General features: G+C 38.5%; 2 protein-coding genes across 12 annotated transcripts in view; both read left to right on the top strand.

Moving 5' to 3' along the window:
- Nucleotides 1–1,082: 1,082 nt before the first annotated feature.
- LOC143363861 (uncharacterized) overlaps nucleotides 1,083–18,831 on the top strand; it is a 71,771-nt gene continuing 54,022 nt past the window's right edge. The window contains exons 1-5 of one of the 11 annotated variants that reach the window (XM_076804443.1): nucleotides 1,134–1,671; nucleotides 2,517–2,693; nucleotides 3,134–3,479; nucleotides 3,583–3,784; nucleotides 11,879–14,876. In XM_076804443.1, coding sequence (XP_076660558.1) covers nucleotides 1,546–1,671; nucleotides 2,517–2,693; nucleotides 3,134–3,479; nucleotides 3,583–3,784; nucleotides 11,879–13,004 — 1,977 coding nt within the window. In that variant the 5' untranslated portion in view covers nucleotides 1,134–1,545 and the 3' untranslated portion in view covers nucleotides 13,005–14,876. Of the gene's footprint in view, nucleotides 1,672–2,516; nucleotides 2,694–3,133; nucleotides 3,480–3,582; nucleotides 3,785–11,878; nucleotides 14,877–18,831 lie in introns of those variants that run through there. The other 10 variants (XM_076804393.1, XM_076804391.1, XM_076804408.1 and 7 more) reach the window with 10 other exon arrangements.
- LOC143364033 (uncharacterized) lies at nucleotides 14,996–18,593 on the top strand. The gene is made up of 2 exons (XM_076804554.1): nucleotides 14,996–15,907; nucleotides 16,939–18,593. Exons 1-2 carry the CDS (start codon nucleotides 15,900–15,902, stop codon nucleotides 17,897–17,899), a joined length of 969 nt encoding a protein of 322 aa, XP_076660669.1. The 5' UTR covers nucleotides 14,996–15,899; the 3' UTR covers nucleotides 17,900–18,593.

Genomic DNA, 18,831 nt, shown 5'->3' with positions numbered 1-18,831 from the left:
TTAAAAACGAAAAAGCACCGGTATACTGTTGACTTGCATAATAACAGCGTTTTTCAATATATAAAAAGAACGATAGTTATCAAACCGCAAGAATAGTACTACTTTATCCTGGTACTATTTTCCCACGTGTACAAAATAATTCGTAGTAGTTTCTTCGTTAATTTATCGATTATTTATAAACAATCGAAATACATTGTATTCTCGAAAATATCCTGAATTTTCTATGCACATGAACCTTCTTACGATTAATTAATACATCTCCAATATGAGGATTAAACGAATAAAATTGTACATAAAGTTGCAATTAATGAATTATGAGAGTCACGAAATAATTTGTACACCTAATAATACAACAGTAATTTTAAATTCTCTAATTGTTTTTACCGTCTTACTGGATCTACATTCGTCATTAACTAAAAATTTGTCATGTTTGCATGACGAGTATATTCGATGTAAACATCAAAGGGGTTGATATCAATATTCATGTTTAATTCGTATTTCAATATTCTGCAACGCCGTAATACACATAGCGTCGTAAATGCAATGGTATACTATGTATAGTAGTAACAAAATCTTATTGTTATATTCAAAGCTAATTTTCTGTACCACAATAGAATTTTTTGTGATTTAAATTCATAATGACGTATTTTCCAAGATATTACTTGAAAAACATATATTCTGGTTCTTAATAAATCATGTAATCCATGTATCGATTTCTTTGTATCCAATTAAACGTGCCTAAACTACGAAGAAATATCATAAAAATGATAGACGGATTTATATTTGAAATATGAAATGGTATAAGCTTGAAACAAATATTTCTCGCGAAACTCTGATTCGTGTTCCATTGAAGTTACAGTACCCGTCAGTTTGATCATGCGTGACGCTGTTCGTACGCAGAGGTGGGAGTAATTGTTCATGAAAATTTGATAGGTTTGCATTAACTCGGCCGACCTCTTAAACACCTGGCCGATCAATCGGTACATATCAAAGATAAATCTACCGCGTATCGTTCCTTCGTCCGTGTGTCATAACGTCATATTTTTTATGACTATTAGAAAAGGAGCGATGCGTAATCGAACCGGCAATAATCGTAGCCATCTTGCAGAATTTTCAATTTAACATGAACACGGCAGAAGAGTCGGATTGGCGAGAGCGCGGTTAATTGAATCGAATACTTATAATATACCCGTGAAAGCTTAAGCTTCCTGTAATACGGCAAATGATTTTCCGTGTGACGCAACGAGTTCGTATTAAATAACGTTTCTATTCGGACACGGAAGGGGCCTTCGCAATATTCGAAACTTCGTGTGTAAAAGCGGTTGGCTTCGAGTGCGACGTGATCGATACGCAACTGACCCACCGAGTAGCTCCGAAGGTATCCGTGGCGCGCCGACGACGGCCGAGTACGAACGGAATTGACCGAACCTCCGTGGGCAAACGACGCGTACAGAAGAACGCGAGGTCTTCTCCGGCTTGGGTTGAAACATCGTTCGCGTCTACGGGCGCGGCTTTGCGTCTCGAGCTGGCGTTTTACACGGTAAAATGTCCTCCCTCGATTATCTGGACCTGTGTCGGCTGTGTCTCGTGAAGGACCGTGTTTCGGTGCCGATTTTCGAGGGCGAGGGGAACGATCTTTTTCTGAAGATCGCCGCCTGTCTACCGGTCAAGGTAAGCCAACTACGCCATCGCATCGACGATGGCGATCCGCCATCTTGTGCATTTTCATAGCTACATCGCGTTTCCTGGGCCGTCCACGACTTTTCAACCTCCCAGTAGATATGCGTTCGGTTCTCTTTCTTTCGGAGATCGCCCTGTACACCGATGATATTCATGAAGCAAATTGAAAGTAGCCTGAATGTAGCGACATCGCAATAGCCCGTACACTGGTGTTGCAGTGTTTTCCTTTCTCTTTTCTTCTCACTAGACCAATCTACCTCGCCCACGACGCCAACAATTATTCAGAATTTTACCGCGCTTTTATTCATTTGTTCGAAAATTTCGTAGGTTTCTTTCTTTCTCACCCCCCGCCACCCTACCGGGTATTCCCTCGCTTTGTTATTTACGAGTAATGATGGGTAATATTAATTTTCTTCGGACAATTACTCTAATTGAATAATCGTCCTCGTTTTCGACATCTCGCTTTCCATACCATTGTTTCTGTTATAAAATATATACAACTTGTAGTAATATTTTTTTAAAGCAGCTTCTTCCATAGGCGTTTCTGACTGCACAATATATTATTATTATTGTTTTATAATTTCCTTTTATCGTATTCTAGAGTGATGTAGATCTGCTCGTGTATAGATCGATTTACTGTAGACGTATTCTATGATGTACTATTTTCCGAAATAATCTAACGAATAACATTGTTACTTACCGAAAATCATTTCTTATGTGTTTTGCTTACTTGCAAATTGCAAGATGTGCAGTGCCAGCGAAATATTTTTAGTTTCTACCTTATGCTTATGTGAAACATTATTTTTAATTGCGTTGTTTTTTGTACGTCGTTACAGGTTGCGAGAGAAGACAAACTACCCAAGAAAATATGCGATGACTGTGTGTATAAAATAGAATTATTTTACGAATTTTGGAATACAACAGCAAACGCCGAAAAGAGACTGCTACAATGGCTGGGGGAAGTCAGTGTGGAAGGCGGCAAACAGGGTTATGTTTCCAATGTACTCAATCCGGTAATTGCTATTTTCATTTTCCATCAAGTGTCCCCTTGACTGTCACTTGAGAAAAATAAATAGCCTACATTGTGTATATGTATATACGTAACACATGTACATGTATATATATATTATAATGTATGGAAAACATAAAAGTATAGATGTTCTTTTATTTGCAAGATGTTCAGTTCTGTATTTGTCCTTAGTTACAATTATATCTTGAGATAAAATAATTTTGAGATACACTTTGTAAGTTTCTTAATTTCATATTTAATTTTTTTGCCATTACGTTTGCCATTGTAAAATATTTCTACAAAATTTTTGTTTAGTTTGATGGTTCGATATAATAAAATTTTTTAGAGGTTATACATACATTTCTTACATATTATTTTATTTTTTCTTTTTTATAAAATGCATGGTATGAAATATTACTATTTCTTTTAAACGTTTACTTGCAGAATGTGATGAAACAAGAACAGAGTACAGAGAACAGGTTAGATGGTGGTGTGATGCAGCAAGTGGGCGAGCATCAAAACAATATGAGCATGAGTATGATGGACAACATGGGCCTGGGTATTCCTATGATGATATCCACTACTAATCAACAGCAACAACAAATAACCTCAGTTCCTATGGACACAAGTGGCAGTTCTGTGCAAAATGTTCAAGCAGTGCCTGGTCCAAGTTCGCAAGCTACGCATAACCAAATATCACAAAATCAAACCGGCTCGACGCAGCAAGAAGTCGAAGAAGAGAGTAGTGAAGATGAAGAGAATTCGGACGACGAGTGTGATGTAGATGAAGGTATATATTAAGCTAGCACAATTTTTTACTACTTCACAGTTTTGTTTTCCAATATTTTGTATTTCAGAATAATTTAATTGCTATGCTTAAGTATTATATTCAGAATATTTTGCACATACTGTAGGCCTACCTGTAAAAGAAGAAAGCGAAGAAGACCCAAACAGTAGAACTATAGAACCTACGACCTTTGTAAATGTTTCTTTGGCGTGTGATGAGGCTGGTCCTTCAGGATTGCAACAACAGAAAATCACAGATCTGCCTGAGATGTCAATACCGCAACCAGCAGATGGGGATCCCAAAACTGGGTGAGTTTTTTAAATCCTTGTTTGATTCTTTTTCAGGGCCAAAGGTGCAAACTTGTTGTGGAGAATGCATACACACACACAAATATTCTTATTATTGCTGTATCTAACATTTTGAAATTTAGCTTTATTTTTTTACTTACACAATCAATTCATTATAGTTTCACAAAATTTATCGATTATATCCTTGCAATATTTGATTTTAGTTCAATTTGTTGCTTAAATTGAGAATTTCATATTACATTGTTACAAAATATCGTCTGTCGATTTTTACTTTGTTTCTGTTACATGCTATTTTAAAGTGCAATAGATTTTGAAATTATGTGTATCTAATAGTTTATAGTCTATCTTTTGAGAAAACTTTATCTTTTGAAAAAAGATATTAGAGTATAGATAAAAGAGTTATTCGCCCGATTCAAGAACGTGAGGTGCAATGTATTTGTAAGGTAAGTTAGTACACACCCCACAACCATCTTTGGCCCTTTGTATTTTGCAGTTTGGTAAGCAAGTTCTCTGAACACAACGGACTATTATTTCCGAAATTTCTCTCGACTAGAATTGTCACAAAGATATATTCATAACGCTGTAAAAATGAGTAAGGAATACCCGTAAGCAGAAACAAAAACATTCTAAACCAAATTGCAAAATACTTTCATATATTTTTACATGTAATAGCATGTATTCAGAATTCATTTCAATAAGATCGGCTTCACTAAAAAAACATTAAACTTCATTTAACATCGCAAAGGATTCAACTTCTTTATCGTTTATCTGACACTCCTATTGAAATGAACTCTACCCTAGCTATTATTCATACGTGTACAATAAGTGAACAGAGGGATTCTGCTAATTACACGCCTAATTATTAACACATGTGTCTTTCATTGTACGGTTCAATTGGTAGTTTCATCTCATTGTGTACATTGTCGAAGGAATTAGTCGATCCCTCTGTTCAGCCGAGAATCAGATGTTTACATGTTGTCAGTATCAATATGCCACGCTTACGTGAAGGCACAAAATGCCGCACACGGCCGAAAATTGGCCGCCAAAAAATCACAAACTAATAACTTTCGTAAAACTAACGTCACGATACGTAAGATCACTCGGTGCATCAGTCGCACCGAGTCCTGTACAATTCGTTTAAGAATACCGTTTCTTGTCGTCTTCGTGCTTTCCAATACCTACGCTTTAAATTATCGTCAGGACCACATAGTTACCATTAGCATATCGGTTAGTCTGTAAGTGCTGTCGTTCCGTTCACTACGTTGAACGAAATAAAAAAGCCCACCGACGGTGGCGCGCGTATACGTTTATTAGCCATAATTTTGCTCACAAACGACCCGGTTTATGGCTGGCTTCATTCGTTGACGCCAACTCAACGTAGTAATAGTGTTTTGCGAATGAGAGAAAATGAAAACATGCATCATCATTTTAATATCGAAAAGGATATACGAGAACGAGTAAGACAACGAACGTATCGTGAATACACGAAGAAATAATCGTCGCACAACAAACGAAGCACGAAGAGGACGTTTCATGTATTTTTCAAAAGGCGAGTATCCTATTTTTGTATACTTACAAGATTGTTTTTCATCGAGTAATCTATAAGCATTATGTATGGTTGATATCCATGATTTTCTTTGTTGGTCACACGATGTCGCGTTTGTTCGTTGCAATTTCTCCGGTGGTCGTGGGATCGTCGTGCACGCTCCAGCATATTTTTTTTGCTGGAAATTTGCTGCGCCTCGAAACCAAGCGAACATTTATTTCGCGCACCGGATTGTGCAGCGACCATAATGATTTTTACGCTTCGACCACGACAACGGTACCGTTGTTTGTAACGACGTTTTTGCTGAAATCGCGACTGACGTGTTTCCCTAATAAGCCTGGAGGTGTGTTTACATGTCCATCGGTATTATTGTCGCCGATTTTCTGTACTTTATTCCGCATTTTTTTTTTTCTTGCGCAGAATACACTTATCAAGGGTTTATTCGCGCAAGAATCATTTTCACCGATCGCTGCGTGGCTCAGGAACTTTTCACGTTTCCGTTGGAACCATTCGACGATAGAAACAGGAAACTGTTCCATTTTACCACTTCGCGGTCGCGGTTCCATAACATTTGTTCGATGTTGCAATCGATGGTTGCAATGTCCACGTTCACAGTCGCGCGACTGCGAACAGAACAATTTTTGTTCATTGAACTTCCGGAAAGAGAAAATCATGTATTTCCGAAGTTTGTGTTAATACGAAGGCGAAGAAGAGGTCCGCGCACATGGGATTTCCTTTAAAAAGGTGAGGATCCGATTTTTATTATAACATATTGAATTTTGTTTTGATTACCTAATCTAGTAACTTTTAGCAAGGGTTTGCTTTCTTCTAACTTTCTTGCCTATACAAGTCTCGTAGCTTAACTTTCTCCTTCCTTCTGTTGGTTTGCTGTAGAAACCTTTTCATTCCTCCCTTGGTTTGTGCCAATCTTTTTCTCACGATTCCAGATAAATTTGGAAGGGCTAATGTAAGTCGAGAAGTAGAACACACGGTCCGTTTTGATTTCTTTCCACATACTCAGCTATACTAATCCGTTTAACAAATAACAAATTCGTAAGGAATAGATTATATACGTTATTTAGCAGCATACGTATATCTTAATAGTAATACGCGTATATAATATATATATAATGAAGGACAAGACACTGTATCGTAGAAACGTAAAGGTAAAGTGTAATAAAGAACCATGTTCGATCTTCTGGAGCGGAATAGATCAATAAGAGATATACACGTTGTTCCGTCAGTAACGATGACGACAGAACTCTCCTAAGATCGGTTCGCACGTGCTACTCTGGTCGCACTAAATCTCTGTTGTGTCTGGAGGATGAAGAACACGATGCTGGAGCACTGTGCACGATCGCACTTTGTAGGTAATCGCACATGCACACAATACACACGCGACACACACCGCGGAAGAAGAGGTCAGCTCTTTCTCTCTCTCTCTCTCTCTCTCTCTCTCTCTCTCTCTCTCTCTCTCTTCCTTTCTTTCTCTTTCTCTCTGTCTTCATCTCCGCTTGATCTATCTTGTTACACCGCCGCCTTCTAGCCAATAGAGAACACCAAAGAACACCCGAACTGAGTCAAAGGCAATGTTATGTGTGCGCTGTACGGTTGTCCTCCGATGCATTTTCGTTGGGTTTTGTCGATTTCAGGGAAGGCAGCGAGACGTTCGGTGGATTGTCGGGGATGCTGCGTCAGATACTGTCGCCGTCACCCGAGACCGGGGACCCCGGTTTGTCCCTGAGTTGTACCCTGCTTCAGAACAGCTCGATGTTCACGAACCAATCGTCGATGATGCAGTCGACGTTCCAAACAGTCCCGTCCCACTTGCCATCCATTTGCTCCGACCAAAACCTGTTGGACCATGTGCAGATCGTCGTCGAGTCCCATCCGTGTCCTACCTGCGGCCTTGAATTCCGAAGCGCCCTAAAGCTGAACTACCATATGAGAACTAGCCACCTGGCGATGCCGGAATACGAGCACAACCTCGAGAACAACCCGGTGAGATACTCGTGCGCCATTTGCTCACGGAGTTTCTTCACTCTGAGCCACCTGCGGATGCACGAGGTGACGCATACCGTCCCGGCAACATCTTGCGCGCCGATCTCGGCAATATCGACCTCGCCGATGTCGAATGTCGAGAAAACGTTCGCCTGCGATCGCTGCCAAGCCAGTTTCCGATACCGTACGCTCCTCGAGCGGCATCGAAGGATGCACGAGGTCGGTCAGGAGAAACCGTACTCATGTCCCAGGTGTCTGATGCGGTTCGAGACGCGTAATCTGTACAATCATCACGCGAAAACCCACAAACCGGTGATCACCGGTAACGATAGAATCGCCGACACATCGTCCATGATGCCTTCGGGCGATCCGGTCACTAGCAGTATCGCCGGGAACGTTGTAATCCCGTCGCAGAACAAGTCGATCGCCTCGTATCCGTGCGACTCTTGCTCGAAACAGTTCGCTAGCATCGAATCTCTGACCACCCACAAGGCCGTGCATAGGTCCAGGTCCCTCGTCTGCGATGTATGTGGCAAGGGGTTCACGCATCGCAAGTATTACGTGGTGCATCAGCGCATCCACACCGGAGAGAGACCGTATCTTTGTGCCATGTGTGGGAAATCATTCACGCAGGCGTCCACTCTTACCGTTCATCGTCGATATCACACTGGCGAACGGCCTTACACCTGCACGCTGTGCGGTAAAGGATTCGTTACCAGAACCATCATGCTGAACCACATGAAAAAGCATTGAGAACCACCGGGTAGATAGATGGATACACCGAGGGGTTTTGTTAATTGATCGTTGCGCGCGTTGCAACGTACGAGACGATTAGTCACGTTCTGTTTAACGAAGGTTAATGATTTTTCTCGGTTAGAGTTTCTTGTTCATTGAAGTTTGATCCGTTACTACGATGTACAGTGGGTGGTATTATTTATCAGTATTCGTTCTCTAGTCGTTAGGGATAGATCTCTAGGTTAATCATCGCACTTTCGGAGAAAGTCATTTTATCCTAGGGCGAGGTACATTAAAGTTGTTTACTATTACACTGTCGTAAACTAAACAGCAAGTGAAAGGAAACTGTCTAAATGCGATTTTTTCACAACTTTTTAACGACCTGTAGCTTGCTGTTCTTTTATGTAATATCGAATTTGTTGATTGATGATTGGTATACGCTGTGTTTATTTTAACTTGACTTGCAGAGATATTTTAGAAGGGATGGACAATTTCAAAAATATTTTTCTAAAAGTTCCGTGATACGAAGGGGCGCATAATGTGGTATAAATATTCTTGAATGAAGTAATAAGGAAGATTCAAAGTCAAGTTCGTTCTTTTTAAAAGGGAGGATATTTTCGTGTAATTATAATATTGCAGCACTTTTTGAGACTAAAGGTCGATTTATACTATCCGCACCGTTTAATGCGTTTGAATATAGGTGTTTATACTATCCGATCGTATCAGCACAGGCATGTATCGGAAACTAAACAAAAAAAGTATTATTAAAGTATTATTATACGGAACCGTTCCGTGTCTAAGCGAATAGTATAAATCGTGCCGTATTCGAGTAGGTGCAACCCGATGATAGTTTGTTTTCGCTTAGTAATTTCGTTTTCTAGAGATCGTTAAAAAACAATGTCTTTGATACACCCCTTGAAAATGTTGAAATACAAGTCACAAAGCATCTACAAAATTGCCATTTAGTAGACAGGTAGGTATAATAGAAAATAATTATTTCATATTTTATTGATTTCTAATGAATATTTCGTGGGAGGAGACATTTTTTAACAATTGAGTAGATCGATTCGTAATTATTTTACAGTCTTTCATAAAATAAAATATGTTATATAAAATATAACATGCATAAAAAAGTATAGAGAAAATAATAGAATTATAAAGTATAACTTGATTTTAAGGTCTCTCCCACTACTTAATTCAAAAGAAAAATATCTGCGCTACATTATACTCTCTATTTTATATCAAATGACTTGCGAAAATCTTTCCATCATATTTTCAACCTACTCTGAGATATTACAGCAAGTCTGGTTAAAACAGATACACTGTATATTACAAGATTTACTAGTTCATTGATTCTATATATAAAATTGCATGCAGTCACTGTGATATTGTTCGTACGTGAATATCTATGTATGTAAAATGGTAAGATACTCGAAATTATTTGAGCTTATGGGACTTCGGAATTCGATTTGAAGACGTTACTTTCGAACGCGAAATTTCACACGACTGTAGTTAGTACCTGTACAATGATACTAGGTTTGAAAATTAATGTGCCTAAAAGAACATAAATTTTTTGAAAATTTTTAATCGAGTAGAGAGAAAGAGAAGGTAAGAGCCTTTTGAAGCAGAGAAAATAATAATAGTAGCATGTTAGAAGTTATTCGATGTTTACAAAACTATTGCTAGATTTGTAGGAAAAAGCCTTATCGTATAATTTATCAACATAGTTTATAAGTATACGGATAATTCAACCATTTTAACGATACTGATCAATGGAAAATACTATAGCCTAGCGTTCTAGAAATAGCAATGAATTCATGTGCCTCGAATTAGTGTGAGTACAGGGTTGGTTAGTTACTGATGCATACCGTATTCATAAAACGTAAGTATGAAGACGCTTAAATATTTCTATATAATCCTTTAACACTAAGATTTCTGGTGTTAATATTATTAATAATAATAATTCGTTGCTAAGAAGTTGCAGAACAACAAAACAAAAAAAAATATATATGTCAGTCGTAAATGTAATGTTTCGTCGAATTAAAGTTTTCAATGTTATTAGACACAGAGATGCATATATGTTTCGCATTAGTAATTTCTAATTAAAAATAATTATGAGTACCATCGTTAGTAGAAAATTGTGGCAAATATACTTGCAAGTAAAACATCTAATAATTTATGAAGCATACAGAACAAAATTATGTACATGTAGAGAACTGTAGAATCGTAAAATTCAAGTTGAATTCACGTTTTGTTCAGAAAACATTCGCATTTCATATTACTGGATATTTAGTCTCTATAATATCTTTCGAAACTCGTATTTGGCTTTATAAACGATAGTGCCAATTTGTAGCAGAAAAAATCTTGATTTTGCACGTATTTTGCGGTAAATTTGTGCGAGTAAAACCAAGATGGCGGAGTTGTTTCACATGTCTGGATCGTCGGTAAAACAGTGTGACTTGTGGGTAAGTGTTTAACGGAAAATTCATATTGCTAAAAATGATCGTATCACTCACTATTGATTACTGTATAGTTTGTTAAATATTTAACCATATTCTTTTTATAATAAAAATTACAATATTTAATAGGGATGTTTTTATAACTATCGCCCATTCGCAAATACTATAAAATAAATATTTTAGCAACTAGTAGACTACGGAAGTTTATGCTAATTTTCATTTTTTCTACTATACTACTTTCGAAAAAGTTGTTTTATCAGTTAACAGACAAATTATTTCAATGAAAAAGAATGATATCACTTGTCGAGACTAAAAGTTCTCTGTATTACACATTTGAGTGTGGCAGTGAGTTGTTTATGCAAAAATTCAGGTTAACAAGTGTAATTCACTATTTGGAACTATGTCCCGTGTAAACAATTTGCTACGAATTTGCAGTCAGTTTTGCCGGCTAACGCTGGTCCGTTTACTTTCGCGTTGAGCTTAGTATTTGTAGGCGAAGCTTGTTGACAAATTTTGATAGTGAATCTAAGGTATGAGCTGACAAAACATTGGTCTTTCAGAAACAGGACATTCTTAGTTTTATTCAATTTTTCCTTGGTTTTGCTCTTGGAACATGAACGACAAGGTTTGCACACACATTTCAAGCCTTTCTGCTATGTGCATCAAGTTCTGATTTTGTTGACAGTATGCAAATTCATAGTAAATCGGCGGAAAATTTCTTGTAAGTCGGAACCTGTAACTAAATTGACATCGTTTTGCTCACGAACATAGCGAGTAATAGCAAAATCTGCTGCCAAAAGATTTGTCTGACTGGGCTTCTTTCGTTCGTCATTATACAGTAGAACCATGCTCGTTGCGCGAAAAGGGATCGAAAATGTTGTGCAACGAGGGAGATAAACAATCATAGTGATTCGTACTGTTGATCTTTTCTTCTTTCTTCGTAGCCACCACGAGTTCCAGAATCTTGAACACTACGTGGTGAGGTATCGCTAGTATGTAACGAACGACGTTCTACTGTACTTCCGAATGATATACTTATTTTTTTCAAGTAAATAATTGTAGCACCGACTCAATTTAAGTTAACAATCATAGCCAAATAGACACAATGAAGAGTAAGTCGCGTAAGCAGAAAGAAGGAAGTGTGCGAACGCAAAATAAAAAGAAATACTGGAAAGCACCGAGGCACTTGATTGAACGTTTCCTCGTAGACGTTTACGGGTAGTCACTCCGCCCTATAGATATCTCGCTAAAGATACACGCTCCCCGAATGGAAAAGATCGAATAAAGTATAAACAATGAACCAGTGAAAAATGCACGTTGATTGACCCCGGTTTGTGTCTCTCTTCTTTCCAGATATTTTGTGTCAAAGCTTGCGATGCTACCTCAGGACCAGGAGCACTGCGAGGTGACCGAGATTTTCGAACGGGAAGAGACAACAGGGCAGCTGTTGATCGCAGATCGTGTGCCGAAGGTTGAGGACGACGAGATAATCATCACTGAGAATATTGTACAGTGCAGTCTCTGCGGAGACAGTTTCGTGTCCGAGCAGGCTCTCAGGATGCATCTAGAGATGCACGAGCATGGTAACGTTCAGCTGTCGGATGATCATCTAGTTTGCGAGCTGTGCGGCTGTAGTTGCGAGTCGAGCGCTGCTCTGGAGGAGCATCAGCTGGAGCACGAGACGGACGAGGTGCATTCGGGGAGTTTGGTTATTAAGCACGAAGAGAGCAACGATTTCAAGTATCGCTGCGAGATTTGTAGCACTAGCTTCTTCTCCTACAACAGTTACCAGGAGCACCAGATCAATCAACATTCCCATGACAAACCTTTTCAATGCGAGGTCTGCAACGCAACGTTCCGGTACCGTCAGGGTCTCAGGCTGCACACGAAGCTGCATCAGCCGGGTTACGTGCCGCCGCAGAGGAAGCACCACTGCGAGCTCTGCAACAAACGTTTCTCCAGGAGACAGGTGCTGCTGGTGCACATGAGAACTCACGGGAACGTGGGTCCTCAGAACGAGTTCACGTGCCCCGTCTGCGGCAAGTCGGTGTCCAGCAAGACCTACCTGACCGTTCACCTGCGCAAGCACACCGGCGAAAAGCCGCACGTTTGCGACCACTGTGGCAAAGGCTTCACCGCGCAGAATTATCTTAGTGTGCACCGTCGCACCCACACCGGCGAAAGACCGCACAAGTGCACTCACTGCGACAAAAGGTTCACGCAAAGATCCACCCTGGTGGTGCACCTGCGAGGTCACACCGGCGACAGACCGTACCCTTGCCCCACCTGTCACAAATCGTTCGCCTCGAAAACGATGCTGAACTCCCACTTGAAAACCCATGCCAAGCAAAACGCTCGTCAGCAACAGGAACATGAGCAAGAGCAGGAACAGCAACAGCAACTGCAATTGCAACAGGAACAGGTGGTTCAGGAGATGGACCAATCACTCGATACGGTAACTATATTGTTACCGAGCTAGAGCATATCGAGCGACAATCAAATATCGGTGTTGTACTCTGAGACGATGTAAAGTGCAACGTTTCACGTTCGAGTCGACGCGAAGACGCACAAGAGAATTGTTTATGTTCAGGCGTGAATGCACTACTCGCAATATGTCGTGACTGTGAGGAGAATGGATCAGGTGTTTTGCTACTTTGGACTGGCAGGCTGAATGCCGGTTAATTTTTATACGATAAGAAAATCACGGTATAGAGCGACCTACGATGTTTGTTATCTTTTGTTGGCATTTGGCGCATTTCAGTGTTTTATATTGTTGTTTGTTTGCGACACTATTTACATACGATATCGGTATTACTTTAATGATTAAAATTGTAATTCAATGCGTAGTTCGAGAACGGAAGTAGCCACTGACTGTGGCGGTATTTATGTTTAGCATTTGAATGGAAGTGTAGTGTGCTATACACGTAAGTTCCTTAATATTGTATTAATGTAGCGAGTCCTAAGTTCGAACTTCTGTTAGAGCTGATTTTAAAGAAGTTCAGATCTTTTTATATTTACTATTAACTAATTAATAGCACAGTGATATACGCGAACATTGAACGCAATACTTACGTACACTTTCATATAATTCCATTTTTTGTTGCCGTTTGCAAGACAAATGATATTGATCTTTCTTTTTTCCTGTTTTTTTTTCTTCGAACTTTTCGATTTGGAAATGAATTATGAATTCACCGAACGAAACTTGTACATGTGTAAACATTACGTGGCTCTTAATGATATTATAGTTTTTGGAATTTCATAACGTATGCCTTGTTAAACGATAAATTTTCTCGAGACATGCAGCCGTCCACGTTTTCCGAAAATTTTTTTAGATCCTTGTTTTTAAATACTTGAGTGCATTTTATACTGAAGAATGATTCATTGTGATTCGAGTTGCTCGAACTTTGCAGGCACTTCTTTAAATTAGCCGATCTTAAATGCATTTCTAGTGCCTTAGTTGTAGTGCCTTAGTATACTCCACTCTTATCATTCGCAAGAATCAACTCGATAGATGAAGGTTAATAACGTCGTGACATACATATGCCAAGAAGGCGATCGACTGCAAGAATCAAATTATTATTCATGATTAGTCTAAGCGTAGGTTTGCATTGGAACAAGTACTTCAGTTTGTGATAACTTTTGATATGTTAATCAATGTACAAAGCAATCGTCACGTGTGTATTGGTGTCTCGGCAGGTAGATTTTTGAAATTTATTGTTATCTTGAATCGTATTCGACGGAAATGTGCTTTTTCTAATTTATATTTGAAAAACAATTTTGTGTAGTAGCGCTACTACAAATTTGAACTTTCTTCGAACCTTTAACTTCGAGTAGATTTTTCTAATGGATTTTCGTGAGTTGAATATGATTCTCTAATTTTTTTTTAAATCCTCGTGTGTAGTTATGGAAGAAATCAGTTTCGGAAACATGGCAAATTGTTAAATTCGAAGACGTTTTGTGCTTCAACAGCGGTAAATTATTGTCTGTACTTTTTTGAACAATGTAATATAAAAAAAAATTGAGGGGCATCTAAAATGCGCTAATTTATTTTATTCTTTTCGAATACTGAACATTTGCGTTATTAATGCTGTATGTTTTGTACATTGTTTATGTAAAATATCTACGTAATTTTATGCATTATCGAATAAACTCTAAATTATTTATTTAATAAAAAATGGTGAAATCTCAACTGTCAACATTATTTATTGATTTTTGATTGTGATATCGCAGAAACTAGGCATGTGATAAATGAATATTTTAAAATTCAAGTTAAGAAGATATTATTGTCTAATCTGTGATCGTACTATTGAATGGTTTGGTTTCTAAAATAAATAAAAAAATATTTTTTTTTTATAAAACATTAAAGTGTATCATGCTCAAGAGAGTTCATAGAGAATAGTATTATGTATAATACAACTGCATATCTATTACCGTTGAAGTACAAGACAATATCAAGATTAAAGTTTGCGATTTTTTTCAAAAACTACACATAAAAATAAAAAAGTCCAAATTTCTACTTAAAGTTAAAAATCCCAAACATGTGTTTAAATGTCTAATGTGTCTTCACCTGAATTGTATTTCCTGCGAGGTAACGAACGATACTTTTTATTGATATTTGGTTGTAATTAGTGTGATACATCGCTTTAATGAATATACGAAAGAGATTTTTCCGTAAGAAAAGATAAATTGCAGCTAATCTTCGAATAGCAATATGAATACAATGATAGCCATTGCGAAGAAATGGTTTTGTACAATTTCTGGAAATCCGGGCTAGTATAGATAATAAATACTCCATCAACAATAGACAGCAACCTGCATTGTTTTCGTTCATTTGAGTTTACCGAGTTTGTCGATACACACTTGTGTTGTACGAGAACCCCCTAAATAACCATTTACTATTTTCTATAATTATATTCTACAATTATTTGTTAAATCATTTGGAATCGAGCATAGATATATTTTTCGCAATCATTTCCATCAGGCATTTAATTTTCATTTGTCCGAGTCGGGCAATATAACAGAATCTCTTTTTGTATGTATTTGATAAGAATAAATAATTGAAAAATAGCGCAGATGTAAATTGTATTTGTATATGTATAAAGTGTTCTAACATACTCAGCACCGAGTAGTTACATTACTTAAGCTACGGACGACCAGTATTTTATGTTTATTAAATATTACTATGGCATTAATAAAACTTAAAGCAATTCCTTTGTCATATATTTTCTTCAATTGAACGATACTATAAATATTCGAAACGTCTCCGAAACTCTTCGGTACTAGCCGTTCGCTTTATATTTTATTTTCCTTATTTGAACCGTTTCTCGAAGGAATCTGTCGAAACATAAGAGGAATCGTTTGCAGTTTGTCGAGCATGATGCAGTAAGTAGTCTATATTTCTCAGTATCAGCACAGCATTTATAACGAAGTATTAACGTAATCGAACGTGACTACAGAAAATATTTTCATTTCAACACGAAAACAGATGAGCTGTGTAGCTGTTTAGATTAAAGTTATTAATTTATGAGATACTCGGATCAATGAACATTACACGGCTATCTCACGAGATACTAGAATACATGAGATAGTTCGGAATCTCGAATTTCAAAAATTCTAACAGACTTTCAAAAATGCGCAGATCAATCACTATTTATCCAGACGGACTTTATTCTATTTCAGTCAGATTTTATTGAGAATAATTTGGCAATGAAAGTCCTCACGTAAAACTGACAATTTGACAACTAGAATTTTAATCTAACGATACAATAGGATATTTACCGTCTGTTATGTTTCGCCCCTTTTAAAAATTATTGCATAAAATATCCTCTCGTAGCATTCACACGTTTCCTTTGAACACTTAAATTTTTGCTCACAATCTTACGTTTTAAACAAACGTGAAGAATGAAAAATTTTACTATGTCTGAAATAGAAAATGGGTGAATTTTTCGAACTTGTAAGTGCTCCGTTCACCTGCTCTAATATTTAATAATAAATAATAATAACATTTCGCATGTTACGCACGCACTGTATTGCGTTGTGCAACAAACTCTGAACCATCTCACTAGTATCTCGGATGTTCAGTTGAAACCGCTAGCTTCACGTTGACACATTGTTGACCGAGGACGTCAATTGGCGTATTTCGTTATTCGATCGTTAACCACCTCTCATTTTGTAAACGTTGTTAACGGGTAATGCCAAATAGATCCCTTTCATTTTTGGGGGGGGTCGAATGACATCTTCTGTATCTGAGTTTGTACAATTCTAATAAAAATCAGCAAACACCGTTGCGTCCATTCAACAATGTGTTAAGAACTCGCAGATGTCCATTAAACCCGATATTTGCAGGCCAAGCGAAATTTTCCGAGCAGCGTGTCCGATCCCACTTCGGCATATGTCTTGTTATCTGTTTGCAGATCCAACATCGCGAAGCAGACATCCGCCGGGCCGAATCGATCTCGCAAATCGTCAATGCCGAAAGCTAGAGTCTTAGTTAGCCCCGAAGACGTGTCCAGTAAATTCTCGATCGTCCGGAAATCTTTGCGCAATACCGAAAAGAGTTACTCGTGCGACGCGTGCCGCGAATCCTTCCCGAAGAAGATGCAGCTGTTCAAGCATCGGCGAACGCGTTGCAAGGATTTCGACGCGAATCGGTTAGATCCGAGAACCGATTCGGCGAAACATAGCCAGAAGCAGACCGGCCCGATCGAGTGCAACGTATGCCACAAGATCTTCAAGAAGCAGAAGTACCTGAACGTCCACAAAACGCTGCACGGTGCGCCGCACATCTGCCACGTGTGCGGCGCTAAACTGACTTCGGAGTACTACCTGAAGATCCACATCAGACGGCACAACAAGGAGTTCACCGAGTTCTGCCAGATCTGCAACAAAGGTTTCTACCTGAAGGCGACCCTGAGGACCCACATGAGCGTGCACAGCGACGACAAGCCCTGCACCTGCGAGGTCTGCCACAAGTCGTTCGGCAACAGGGTCTATCTGAGGAGTCACATGAAGATCCACAGCCAACCTGAGACCAGGAAGAGGTACAAGTGCGAGATCTGCGAGTTTCAGACGTTTTATAGTTATTGTTACAAGGAGCATCTCTCGACGCACACCGGCGAGAGCCAGGTCGCCTGTGAGGTCTGCGGCAAGCTGATCAGAAGACAGTACATGAAGACACATATTCGGATACACACCGGCGAGAAACCAGAGATCTGCGAGTTTTGCGGGAAAGCGTTCAGCTCGAGGAAGTACCTGGTGAAACATCGGAGAACCCATACCGGGGAGAGGCCTTACAAATGCAAAATCTGCGAGAAACGGTTCACCCAGCGCGGCACCCTTAGCGCTCATTTGCGTCGACATGATGGCGCGAAATGAAATTTCGAGTTTTAATGTTGTCTCTTGGCAGGCATAGAATTCGCATAAAAATTTCTATGTCGAGCGCTGGCATTGTTTGAGACTATAATGAGTTTTAGAATTATTGTAGAAGAAACCACAGTCAACCCTTTTCTAACAAGGTGCAAAAATTGCTACAGGCCAGGAGGCAGTAGGTTATAGGAATAATTTATAGGAATAATGCTGTACTTGTAACAGGGTTTCAAAATAACACGATTTGCTAATCCAGTCTTTTTTTTTTTTACTAATCTACTAACTTTAACTACCCTCATATAACACGAATGTTTCCATCACATCACACTATTTCGTTGACACAAACAGAGAGTCTACCTTCCACACATACTAATACATAGTCATGTACAATGCATAGCAGACATTTTCGGACAGTTTAAGAATCCAGACATATTAATGTAATCCTATAGAGAGGCATCCCGAGAACACGGTTTCGATATAACACGGGTTGCATTTCCTTTATTTGCATCTTTAGTATTTCATTTAATATGGTTACGATGTAACACGATTCTCCCGATATACGGGAAGCATTTCCTCTATTTGTATGTTATAGATTTTATTTAACACGGAATACATTCCCTTGCGATTGCTATTATTTCTACGTTTCGCTTAACGCAGAACGAATCAACTGTGTTATAGAAGGGTTGACTATATTAGTAAGGGACACTGCGTCTTAAAATGAAACGATTTTTATACATACTCCTGGTGTAGATGATAAAGGAATTATATTTAGTTATTTTATAAGAGACACGTTACTGTACAAATTGTAATAAAGTTTGTAAACCGTACATAGAACAATCCTTTTTTAAATACTTCAGTAGTTCTTTAGGTTTTAAGAGATATTAATACAATGATCACAATTTTTTAAATGGATTAGAAGTTAACAAAGAAACTTTGTCTGA

The sequence above is a fragment of the Halictus rubicundus genome, chromosome 2 (genome assembly GCF_050948215.1).
Source record: "Halictus rubicundus isolate RS-2024b chromosome 2, iyHalRubi1_principal, whole genome shotgun sequence".
Classification (NCBI taxonomy): Eukaryota; Metazoa; Arthropoda; class Insecta; order Hymenoptera; family Halictidae; genus Halictus; species Halictus rubicundus.
Note: the sequence above shows the minus strand (reverse complement) of the source record. Positions and strands in the feature narration are given on the sequence as shown.